This window comes from Spea bombifrons, chromosome 13, assembly GCF_027358695.1.
Source record: "Spea bombifrons isolate aSpeBom1 chromosome 13, aSpeBom1.2.pri, whole genome shotgun sequence".
Taxonomy (NCBI): Eukaryota; Metazoa; Chordata; class Amphibia; order Anura; family Pelobatidae; genus Spea; species Spea bombifrons.
Genome location: NC_071099.1, coordinates 17920557 through 17932959, shown reverse-complemented (window position 1 = coordinate 17932959; position 12403 = coordinate 17920557). Strand labels below are relative to the sequence as shown.

General features: G+C 41.8%; 1 protein-coding gene across 5 annotated transcripts in view; it reads left to right on the top strand.

Annotated features, from left to right (window-relative positions):
* Window positions 1-9516, top strand: part of LOC128471072 (copine-1-like) — a 28064-nt gene extending 18548 nt beyond the window's left edge. For 4 of the 5 annotated variants that reach the window (XM_053452918.1, XM_053452921.1, XM_053452920.1 and 1 more), the window contains 15 exons: window positions 2267-2395; window positions 2624-2803; window positions 3189-3263; window positions 3410-3481; window positions 4375-4458; window positions 4650-4739; window positions 5399-5497; window positions 5727-5810; window positions 6311-6370; window positions 6734-6867; window positions 7251-7305; window positions 7786-7837; window positions 7992-8125; window positions 8356-8592; window positions 8814-9516. In XM_053452918.1, the coding sequence (XP_053308893.1) occupies window positions 2267-2395; window positions 2624-2803; window positions 3189-3263; window positions 3410-3481; window positions 4375-4458; window positions 4650-4739; window positions 5399-5497; window positions 5727-5810; window positions 6311-6370; window positions 6734-6867; window positions 7251-7305; window positions 7786-7837; window positions 7992-8125; window positions 8356-8592; window positions 8814-8930 (1602 nt within the window). In that variant the 3' untranslated portion in view covers window positions 8931-9516. Of the gene's footprint in view, window positions 1-2266; window positions 2396-2623; window positions 2804-3188; window positions 3264-3409; window positions 3482-4374; window positions 4459-4649; window positions 4740-5256; window positions 5353-5398; window positions 5498-5726; window positions 5811-6310; window positions 6371-6733; window positions 6868-7250; window positions 7306-7785; window positions 7838-7991; window positions 8126-8355; window positions 8593-8813 lie in introns of all 5 variants that reach the window. The other variant, XM_053452922.1, reaches the window with a different exon arrangement.
* Window positions 9517-12403: the final 2887 nt, after the last annotated feature.

The window sequence follows — 12403 nt, the reverse complement described above, 5'->3', positions numbered from 1 at the left end:
GGAAAAATGAACCAACAAAATGCCAATTATTACCTTTTCCATATCTTACAATAAAGTTGGTGCTTAATCTGCTTTACCTGGTTCCTGAATTCTAAAATATTTCAGGTAGCTTCTTACATTCGGGGCAGTGAGCCACCCCACCAGGTTACATTAACATTTGCAAATAGAATGTAGGTAAGTTCTTGAAGAGAGCTCACGTTTCATCTCGTCAGTCCGGTTGGATGGGTTGGCTGTGAACATGCGTGGAAGGGTATTAAAATAAGAATGTGAGTCCTGGGAGTGAAAGCGCATCTTGTTCATCTTGGAGTGGGTTTGCGATACTTAATGCTAGAGGGAGCCCTAGACCCGTGGCCCCCAGCAATCTACAAGCCACACCAACGTTACATGTTTTTGGAAATGAATGCAGTGATTGCCAAATCCTGTCCTGTTAGCATGCCTTCCAGACTGGGCTGGGGAGCACTGTATTCCGTGGGATTGCGTTCCATAGGATGTGTCTAGTAAGTAAGACAATCTAATTAGTAGCACACAATCATAAAATTCTTATATTATAAAGCAATTCATTGTTAAAACCGCCCTAACTGCCTAGCATGGACTTACAATGCTATGAAAAAGCATATTTTTGTCACTCAAATTCTTCAGATCATCCCAAGTAATTTTAATATCAGGCAAAGATAACCCAAAGTGCAGATTTTAAATGATTTCACTGTCTGTTACTGTCCACCTATTCCATGCTTGCCTTTTACTACAACCCACGTGTCGATGATGGCGAGCAAATGCATCCATCGAAGGGGGACCGCTGAGTACAGCGCACCACTAACTTCCTGTCGCTGTGAATGCAACTTCTAGCCGTCGTGTTTCACAAAGAAGACACATACAGTCATGTTAAGATTTTATTATTTTTCTCAATCGGTGCATTACCACAATATTTATCGGTAGCATCAGAATAAAAAATTATTTTAGGAAACATTGATAAAGCTGCATATTAGCAGTTTTTCTGTGTTTCAGATCTGTAGCCCGGGCTACTTGGCAAACACTTTGACCGCTTATTATTCTGTGCTAAACAGTAGAATGGCTCAGTCTTAATCACCCAGCAGGACAGTCTGACTAACGAAAGTCTTCATAAGAACGGACTTCCAAAATAATAAATGCAGCGAATCCCGGATGAAGCAAGAAGAGAGGGTCTAGCGTACCAACGGGCTGATGTCCCGTCTCCTGGCTGATTCTCCCTGCCTCTCTTTTCGGTGTTCCTCTCCCGTGGGGTCGGCTTTTCCTTTCTGTATTTGTCGAGTCAGTAAATGTTCCTTTTCATTGCTGTGTAAACGGTTTTGCTCAGCACAGAAAATACCAGAAGGATTATCCGGGAAACCGGTCACAATGGCAAACCTTTTCACATCCAGTCTTTGTTATGATGACAAACAGACCCCAAGCAGCCGTTCCCTGTTATCTGACACTACGGGGGTCACCGAACGCACATGGTTAGGCCCCCCTGAATCGTTTCATGATGTCCTGGGAATTCTGTTCCTTTGTGTTCGCTGTGAAAATATACATTGATGCTGAGCTTCTTGAGAAGGGGGCTTTTATAAACGGGGAGGAATTACTTAAATGGGAGTTAAATGGCGTTTTAAGCCCCAGCATTGTCGCTTATAATGCTTTGTTACCATTAGAAACGTAATGCCGAGGGGCTTGTTATACTGTGAGCCGTGCGCAGAGCTTCGCTGCGGTTTTTGCGTCTACGTTATTGATTATATTGGCCGTCCGCATGGCGTTCAAATCTATTTTGTGAAAATATCAGACGTGGTAAGACTGCTCTTGGTGCCGTCGTGTTTTGTAGGACTCTTTGCATTTGTTTTAAAGCTAATGGGTATATTTGATCATTTTTGCATTGCAGAGAAGCTGTGTGTGTGTGTGTGTGTGTATATATACACGCACACATTTGGTAACAATTTACAAACTAAAATGACCACAAAAATGTTAGTTCTGATGATGTCTATGCGGCTGGCGCATCTATACATCTCCATCAGTCATGTCTTTTAGCAAAGAGCTGGTGCGACTGTAAATTGTTGACTTGCGTAAAAATGTTTCTAAACACTTTGTTGCGTGATATCTGCCTTATTGATGCATAACGTGCTTTCTGTAAAGGGCCCCCTCGCCCCCCCCCACGCTGCGCTCCCCTTATATGTGTTTCAATATGCACTGAAACATTAATCTGCAGATCCATCCTCATATCTGTCTGTACAGCTTACAGTCTGTTTCTTCTTTATTTCAGATGGCTCAGTGTGTGACCAAAGTCCAGCTGTCGGTCTCATGTACGGATTTGCTCGACAAAGACGTGGGTTCCAAGTCTGATCCCTTGTGTGTGGTTCTACAAAGTGTTGGCGATGGAAAGTGGGCAGAGGTGAGTTTGTAAGAGGGTTGTGCTGAGTCCTGTCACCATTATGTAAGTGTAAGAGTCAAAAGCTGTACAAATGTCTAGAATACGAAGAACGTACAATATTTTAGTTTATATTACATGTTCCTTCTGAAAACACCAAGTGCATCGCCTATTGGAGTCGGTCTGTATTTGACTTTTAATATCAAAGTGTTTTAACAATCCGTTTCTCCCGCTTTCCGCTCTCCTGTTCAGCTGGCTCGCACAGAGAGGATCAAGAACTGTCAGAGCCCCGAATTCTCAACAAAGCCCATCATCGATTACTACTTCGAAAAAGTGCAGAGCTTGAAATTCGGGATCTACGATATTGACAATAAGTCGGTAAACCTGAACGATGATGATTATCTCGGAGGATTTGAGTGCACTCTTGGTCAGGTATAACATGTATACAAATATATATATATATATATACACACACGTTATCTTCCTATAGAAAACGGAGAACCAGATTTACCAAAAAGTAGTCATTTTTATTAAAAATTCTTGTATTTCTGTAGATCTAAGATTCAGATGTAAACTGGTTCATTCTACATGTACATGTATCACGTGTTCCATAATAACGTGTACTATTGCTCTATGTTTTCTGGCTCGTGGCATGATTATGCTTAATTCAGAAAAAACACAAAACAAGCGTTTATAGTTTAATTATTGATAAAATGTTACCAGTTTGCTGGAAGGAAGATTGGAAATGTACTTTTGTTTATAAATGGATACTTCACTGGCAAACATCGCAGACAATGTTTTTGTTTTGATTTTTCAGATTGTGTCAAATCACACATTGAAGGGGCCTTTGGAGCTGAAGAAAGGAAAACTTGCTGGAAAAGGAATGATTTCGGTAAATTACCTCCTGAATCTTTCCAACTGCAATGATATTTTGCCTGGTCATGTAAAAACCACGCACATCCTAAAAACTGCATTTCATTTTCAGATACGTTCTGAAACATTATTGTCTTTTGATTTTTTTTGTTTGTTTCCAACTAGATCACTGCAGAAGAAATCAAGGACACGAGAGTTGTGAATTTAGAAGTGGAAGCTAGAAACCTTGATAAAAAGGTACAATTTAATGATTTTCTTATTGAGCAAATCTTATATACACACACCAACATTAGAATAATCTTGCATACATCTTTCATTTGTACGCATGGTTATTGTATCAAGATGCATCTTCTAGCCAGCAAATATAAATTAAAGAAGCACAGCACGCCAGGGAATTATCTCCTGAACGTTCTATTCTTATATTATCATAGTGGTGATACAAAGAACATTTATTTGATGTCAGTCCATCCCCTCCTGGGAGTGTGTGTATGAGATATATATGTATATGTGTGTGTTTTTTATTTTAAAATTGTATTTTACTACATTTGATGGCCCTTGCTATCCATCCAAATATCTCAAAAAGGTCACGAGAATACGAGTAAACATAAGTAAATGTGCAGTTAAAGGGACGCTCTAGCCATCGTATACACTTTAATGCATATTAGAGGTGTGCTAATATTTTCAATACAGTGCTGCTTATGGAATTGCATAGCATGGAAGTCTGTGTTTAGATTTACTTCTGTTTGTGATTTTATGTGAGATTGAAGATAAAGTTTTCAATAATTTTAACTTGATAAAGACCTCATCGTGAGGTCGAAACGTTGTTGTCTGTTTCCTACAATAAATCTGCCTGATGGAACCCCTGCGTGCCTGGAGCCTTCTTCTATTTTTGATTTACTGGGGAGCTGGCCCTTCCTGGCACAGCTAAGCACCTGAGTTCCTGTGGGGAGTGAGTGCAGATTCCTAATTCTGGTGACTTCAATAATTTTAATGTCTTGGCGACATTTTGAGGCCTGTTGACCTGCTATCCATCAGTTAAACTAATCCTCTTATTTAATGTTTAATAAAGGAAGCGTTCCCATACGAGGCTGCTAGCTGGAGAATTAACTTTTTGTTTTTCTTTCAAAAAGGATTTCCTTGGAAAGTCTGATCCATTCCTTGAGTTCTTCAGGCAAGGAGATGGTGGAAACTGGCAGCTGGTCTATAGATCGGAGGTACAGTATCAACCAGCAGACATCAATTTCCACAGTTAGGATACAATTGCTTTTAATTTTTTGGTGGTATTTTCATGTATTTGAGCATATTTAAAAAAACAAAGCGTGGTCAACTTAGAGACTTTGGAAGAAAGTATGAACTAGTTCTGTACTAGCGCAGATATATTAAAAATACCTCTCTTCCTTTATAGGTGATCAAGAATAATCTCAATCCTAGTTGGAAGAAGTTTAGTGTGCCGCTGCAGACCTTCTGTGGAGGGGACATGAATAAGCCTATCAAGGTAATTACCAATGAACAGGGTGTACGACAAAGCTAAATAAATATTTAACAGGTAAGTCCATATCTCCTAAAAAGCTCTGCTTAAAAGCCCTTTAGGACATACATGCCTTGCAGCAGCATCGCCGGCTGAATAATTGTAATGGCTGCTGGCACGTGCACCGGTAAGCCGTTGCATAAAGAATGCCTGATCACACGATCCGCCATTCCGTGACAATTCTTTTTTTTTTTTTTTTTTTACAATGTTTTTTACATGCTAGTACCCAATTATGTCTTCATGTTTCTATGGTTTCAAATTAAGGCCCTATTTGTTCTGAAAAAAAAGATGTGTAATTTGTGTGGGTATAGCTAGGAGAGTGGGATTGATGGAAGTCTGTGAGTACGAGTGGAATGACTGGTTTACACATAAGATTATCTGAGGGGTCTATTTAAATCTCACATGTTCCCTGATAACCTTATTTGCTTGTACAATAGACTGTGTATTTCCGTCCAGGCTCACGCGTCTCTTCTGCTGTTGTCAGGTCTCTGTTAGTGATCACGATGACAGCTCCGTTTTTGATCTGATAGGAGAGTTTGAGTGCACCACCTCCAAGTTGCTGGAAGCTCGGGAGAACGCGGTGAGCTCTCCAATCCCTTACTCACTCCCTGCCTCTCTTCCTCCAGGTACACTGTATTGATTATGATAGCGATGGCTCTCATGACTTAATAGGGGCCTTTGAGACTAACTTGTCTCAGCTACAGAAGGCTGGAGGAGGTACTCCGGTGAGCTTTATTTATTATTATCGTTTAATAATAAATTACCCCCTCATTACCATTGACGCACAAATATTCTGCATTAATTCCCTACAAGTGCATGGATAATCATTTACATAATGATTGAGTATGATTAAAATTGCCTCGCAATTCCTGTTATTTGTACTTAAAACGCAGTGGCGGTGGGACGTGATTTAAATGCGTAAGGGGGGCTCATTCACTGTATTTTGGTTACCAGGTAGAGTTTGAATGCATCAACCCCAAGAAGAAACAGAAAAAAAGTTACAAGAACTCTGGAGTTGTACGCTTTAAGTCATGTAAAGTAAGTTGTGTTTATGTCTATCTCCGTATAAACCATTTGGTCTCGGTTCTGTGTTTCAACCCACCTGTGACACTTGTGTCATTATTTACAAATACATGATGTAGAATATCCTTACTGCTCATTTGGCTATGTAATATATTAGCCTCCTCTTGCAAAGGATTATTGAAAGTAATTTAAGAGTCCTATCTTGATTAACCAAAATCTATAGGATACAGTGAAAAGACGCTACAGCATTAATGGGACTGAAACAGCCTTACAGACTTAGTATTACTTTAAAATTCACAAAAAAATGCCAAAAAAACTTTAAATGCTGTAGCGTATCGCCATCTTCGCTGTAAATAAGGGTGGCGCATGTGCATGGAAGGGATCTCAAAGCACACATTGCTCCTTCGCAGCAAGGAATAAACATATCCATATTACAATATATGCATTTTATTTTGCTTGGGGTGGAATAAGGGAATCTTCTGCTGTGGCTAATATTTTTGTTTTCCGTTACCCAGATTGATGTGGAGTATTCATTCTTGGACTATGTGATGGGTGGATGCCAGATCAACTTTACGGTGCGTCATACTAGCTGCACGTTTCTGTTCGGAATGTACTAGAGATCTCGTTAACGGGAAAAAACATAAAGGGAGTGTTTAGCAGCTAGAGCAGGATTTACTAAAATACATCTTTGTGCATCCATGATGTATGGGTCTGTGCCATTTAGCGTACGTTTTTTACATACATATAACTGATTTTATCGAGTATTCAGCCTCTATGCCTCCTAGTAGTCTTTGGTTAGTATTTGGTATTTATCGTTATATAGAGCTATAATGCTCTTATTACAGAACTGCCACTTGTAGCGGTTAAGAACCTTATTCTGTTTTCTTGGCAGTTTATGTTGCTGACATTAATATTATTTCTGTGCTTTTGTATTCTAGGTGGGCGTAGATTTCACCGGCTCCAACGGAGATCCCAAGTCCCCTGACTCGCTTCACTACATCAGCCCAAATGGTGTGAATGAATACCTCACCGCGATATGGTGTGTGGGTAACGTTGTCCAGGATTATGACACGTAAGCACCTCCTAAATACATATATACATATATCTGACCTAATCCTTAACACAAGCAGTCCTCATCCATTGTCTAATTATTGAGTTAAAGCTCTCTGATTCTTTAATTAAATGCTTGATCACAGAAAAGTTGTTGCTGTGTATTTTGGGGAGGGAGACTTAAAAAGGAGCATTCTTATTTGACTACTTTTAAATTTACGATTTTAAATTTAAGTTTACCTGAAAACATGTCTTAAATATACACAAAACAGACCTGACTATTGCCACTGTTATTCTTTGGATTGCATTTGATTTGTGTTCTTATTTTCACACGGTTATGGAGTGTAAAACCTGTCGGGTGACGTAACCCGGACCACCCCTTACTCTGTCTTTGTTTTCCCTCAGAGACAAACAGTTTCCTGCATTCGGATTTGGAGCTCAGGTCCCCCCAAACTGGCAGGTGAGGTCCGCTTGGTGTTTGTAGAAATACCTTAATACCTGGAAGTCGCTTTAGGGAAAGAATCAACGCCTGCCTCCCTCTCACTACTATGTTACCGCTTCTCAAAAGACGCGACCAACAGAACGACAACGAACATTAAAACAGGAGTATTAAGCACTATACGTCTGCAGTGAAGCGCTGTAAGACTCTATATCACGTTTAAAAAGCCATCAATGAAACATGTTAGCGTTATCGATGCCCCTTTTCAGTGGCATGAGTGATGTTTTATCCAAGCACTGCTCATTTATTTGTCAGGGGCTCTGCTGTCCCTCTCTTGGCAGCGCTGTGCGCATGTATTCTCAATGGTGGTGTGCATTGTAATCGGTGCCACCAAGGACTTGCATGGGGGGGAGGCTGATATAAACGAGTTGAGGGACAGATGTAAAAACTTCTACTCTGTAACTTTATGCGTGAACATTTCTTGTTGACTTTTTTGCCCAGGTTTCTCATGAGTTTGCCTTAAACTTCAACCCCAGCAACCCTTACTGTGCAGGTAGGAACCGCTGCGATGTCTGATACATTTACCGATAGCTGTGGTTTCTGTGCAGCTGATGATAATTTCTAGACATATTGCACTTCTTTGTGTAAGTGATGAGCGACGTGGAGCCACTCTGGTTAAGACTTCTTATGTGTGGTGATTTTGACAGGAATACAAGGTGTAGTGGATGCATACCGCCAGGCCCTGCCACAGGTGCGTCTCTACGGCCCGACAAACTTCTCCCCGATCATCAACCACGTCATGCGCTTTGCGTACGCGGCAGCACAGCAGAAAGTAGCGTCTGTGAGTATCTCTTATTAAATGTGTAAAATTGTCTGAATTATTTCCGCATTTTACATACTCGTAGCAAGTAAATTACTTAATTACATGTTGAGAGAAATCCTTAAAATGTGAAGGATTGGGTCGTCTGCTTCACAGTTGGACTGATTATTGTACTTAACACAAAAACTACTGCTTTCTGTTTCTCTTCATTGGTCCAGCGCTTTTTAATGATCTCTTCCGTTCCGTTCCAGCAATACTTTGTGCTCCTGATCATCACCGACGGGGAGATCACGGATCTAAATGACACAAGAAATGCAATCGTTCAAGCCTCGAAGCTTCCGATGTCCATCATCATCATCGGTGTTGGAAGCGCAGATTTCAAGGCCATGGAATTCCTGGATGGGGACAACGGAGCCTTAAAGTCTTCAAGTGGCGAGGCAGCTGCGAGGGATATAGTCCAGTTTGTCCCATTCCGACAGTTTCAAAACGTGAGCTGGCTTTTATTTTCTCACTCAGATCGAAGCCGGCCGTCTGATTGACCTCAGGGATGTCCTCCAAACAGCCTGGCTTGCTGAGGGCAGGGCGGCCGGTGCAGGGTGTCTCGTATGGACACATAATTGAATAATCCCATTAAAGCTGCACATTTTAGCTGTCACGTTTATACGAAGGTATTTAATGTCGATGTGTGATCGGATTTATTTACTTCTAGGCACCCCGTGAAGCTTTAGCCCAGTCTGTTCTGGCAGAAGTTCCCAAGCAACTGGTCTCCTATTTCAAGATGCTGGGCTTGACTCCTTCGAAGCCACCACAGCAGACCGCTGCGTAGACCATGTGACCGTTCTCCGTGGGCATGGTGCTTCCAGAAGAATCTTATTACAGGAATCGCACACCTTTCTTGTTCCATTCTCTTTGTTTTGGAGAATTCATATCATGTAGAGATACACAATTCTATGTAGATTTTTCTACCCATAACTTTGTTACTCAGCCTGGAGGGGCAGCAGCTAGCCGCTTCCATCGAACCCTGCAGTCATTTTGTATTTTCATGTGTAGTTTTTCCAAAATGTGGCAGACGTTTTCCAGATTATAGCAGCACAATCAACGGGCTTTAATCCAGCGACCCTCCAACCAGTCCTCAGGGTTCAGGAACAGTCGTTGCTGATGCTTCATGTGTTGAGCCACTCACCCCTTAAGTGAAACGTAACACATCCTTGTTTGTAAGTTGAAGCCCCCTATATAAGACTATAAGCAAAGCGGCAAACATCAGTGGACCCCCATCTCTTACGGGACTTTACCGCTGTTTATGCAGGGAGGCAAAGAGAACAAATCCACAGAAACATCCCATTCTTTGCCTTTATAAATACGGCCAATGCTGCATATAATCATCGCTTTGCCTCCACACTTTACAGCCGCTGTTCCTTCTGGCTAATTCTCTTACCAGTAGAAATGAACCTTAAATATGATGCCATATTTTGTTCCATTATTTTGTTTCCCGTTTGAGCTGTTATAATGTGTAACAACAACAAATCTTCACATAGTATCTCCCTGTTAATAACTTCTGCAGGGTTTGATCGGTCATCGGGTGCTGGAGGTGAATCCTTTGCTTTAGAAATCTTCTCTTACTCCGTATAATTCTGATTTTCTAGAACACTTTATGTGGATGACCTCTGTTTTATGGCCCTGATTTTTCAGTAGACTGCTGTTGTTTTTCTCTTGCATTCTAATCTCACCCTGAGCTCGGCTGTTGTGAAAGCGCAACAACTTTTTAGACACCGTAGGGACCATTACTTTAAAGCACTTCTCTCCAGATTGTGGAATACTTCAAGCACTCGGAAGGAATAATACATACACGGCGTTTGTCTCGAGTGTTCAGATTATTACCGATGCACTTTCCTGCAGTCTCCTTTTCTCCCGCGCTAACGCTCTCTTTCGCTGTGCCTTTTATACGATTGCTGGGCCTTACCTGATGCTTTACGCTATGCACGCTAGTACCAAAGTGGTTAACCGTTGCCATATTGCACTTATCTCTTCTAGTTATGTACTAATGCCAATTTTGAGTGGCTTCGTAATGAACCTATGCAATATTTTGCTGTGATTATATTTTTTTGCCAAATGACATATCTTTTTTATAGTTCCAGTAGTGCCTTTAGCGGATTTCGTCTTGCGTTAAGAGCTGTTACAAAAATGTTACCAATTGCAAGACAAAAATGAAACCTGGTTCTTCGGTATACCACTCCAGTCTATTTTGTAGTTTGTATTTTTTTGTCCATGACCATGCGCAAGAATAAAATTCTAAAACCATGAGACTTGTATATGCGACTTATTTAAGTAGGACGTAGAAGTCCGCTTTACTCAGACCGGTGAGTTATTCTGCTGAAGGCTTCAGAGCAGAAAGCCTGGTGATAAAAGTTTCAAAAGAAAATCCTGTAGATTGCAGACATCACGGCACGCTTTCAGCGACATTTCATAGATCGGCACAAATATATTTCTACGTATTTGCAATGTTTTAGAGCTCAACACTCATCGGATAAACGGCGCCTGCGTTTATTATTGCTGCGCATACTCTTCACACCCACATGATGTCATCACAAGATTATCTTAAATTACTCAAATACTCGAATACGTTAAACTCCTGCACGTTTAATCCTCAAACCAAGTGCTGCCGTGAGTGGTTGATGGTAAAATCCCACCAAAGCTCCAAAGTCCAGAGCTGCCTCTCAAAATTGAAATTACTAGCGGAGCATTGGGAGTTAGATGTGGGGAGAGTGCTCCTCAAATGGAGCGGGTACACACTCAAAAATAAAGCAATGTGATTCACGCTGGATGTTGTGTATAACACCATCGCTGCTGTGGCGATGTTCAAATAATATAAGAGACGATGCCACACACACACACACACTACGAGGTGCACCCATGCCGCCATCACGCTGCTCTTATTCACATAACACAAAGTACAGGTGTTTTTCGGGGCAGCAGCCTTATTGTATAATAATAATTACACACTTTTATGGTCACTCGCAATTCACGTCGTCCTTTATAAAACAGCCGCTTCTAAACCGCTGCCTAATCTGTAACCAACATACGGCCGCTCCGAGCACCGCGTTCCAGCTCTACGCCTAAAGTGCCAACCGTATTGTGGGCAAACGTCTTTAGACCGGGTACCAAACAATCAAATCTCAATATTCTCTAAACATTATCTGCTGTAGCAGCATTGACCGTTCCGGACGGCTTCACCATTATAGACCTCCAGGTCCACCAATCTGAAAGCAGCCCGGCGCTCACAGGGTTAAAGGTGCAGTCATAGCTACAACCTGTCTGAGTGAGAAGCGATTCGCCTGGCAGCTTTTTAACATCAGAAGTAAAGAATATAAACCGGATCGGTCAAAGGTCCTACCTGCCCGTAAATCTAAGAGCTTCCATTTTTACTGGCAGCAGACAAAGCGGCCCCAAGACTCAGGGGCCATGAGATGCGAGACCCCAAGACTGGCCCAAGAGCGATACGATTGTCACGATAAACATAGCTGGTCTATCATGCCAGGATTTGGCTGCACGGTCGCCTGCAACGTACTATTTCATGCTAAATAAACCCGAATCTAAAGAATAAAATAAAAAAGAAAGGTTCTTACTAAAATTGGTAATTATAGGATTAATACCACGAAAAAGTTTCATTTCCTTTTAATCGCCCTAAACGATGGCTTCACAGAGATCCCGGATTTCATAAAACCGCATCGGTGACTTTCTTTTCTCTTTTATGTCGCGGTAACAAAAGCCATTTAAATCTCACCTGACTGCATTCCGACAACAGAGCGAAAGCACTCTTTGGATCGTCGGAAAGGAAATATTTGGCTGAAATGCAGATTGTACGGCTGGGTATTTTCCCAACAATCATTAACCCCAAGGTGGCTAGTGGGGTAAGTGAGACGGCCAGTCCTGCCCCTGCCCCACCTGCAGCCCAAGGGCGCCCTGCTCTGGAGACCTGAAATGTGTGTGGGGGGGTGGGGGGTAATATGTAAGGCTATTCACACATTGAGCCCCGCATGGCTATTGTATTGCATCGTCTAAGTGGAACAGCACCTTTAATCCACGTTATTCCACAACATTCGGCGTGGCGGGGAATCCTCCCGATGCTCTGCCTGCTCCTCATTTTACTGTTTATTCCCGGAGGACACGAACTCCTCGACAAATAAAAGGCGCGTCGTTTAACAGACGTAGTCCTCCCGGCCGCGTGAATTTATACACACCCTGCGCTTTCATGTATATCAAACTACACGCCGGGACAGCCATTTACATGTTAAGGGCACT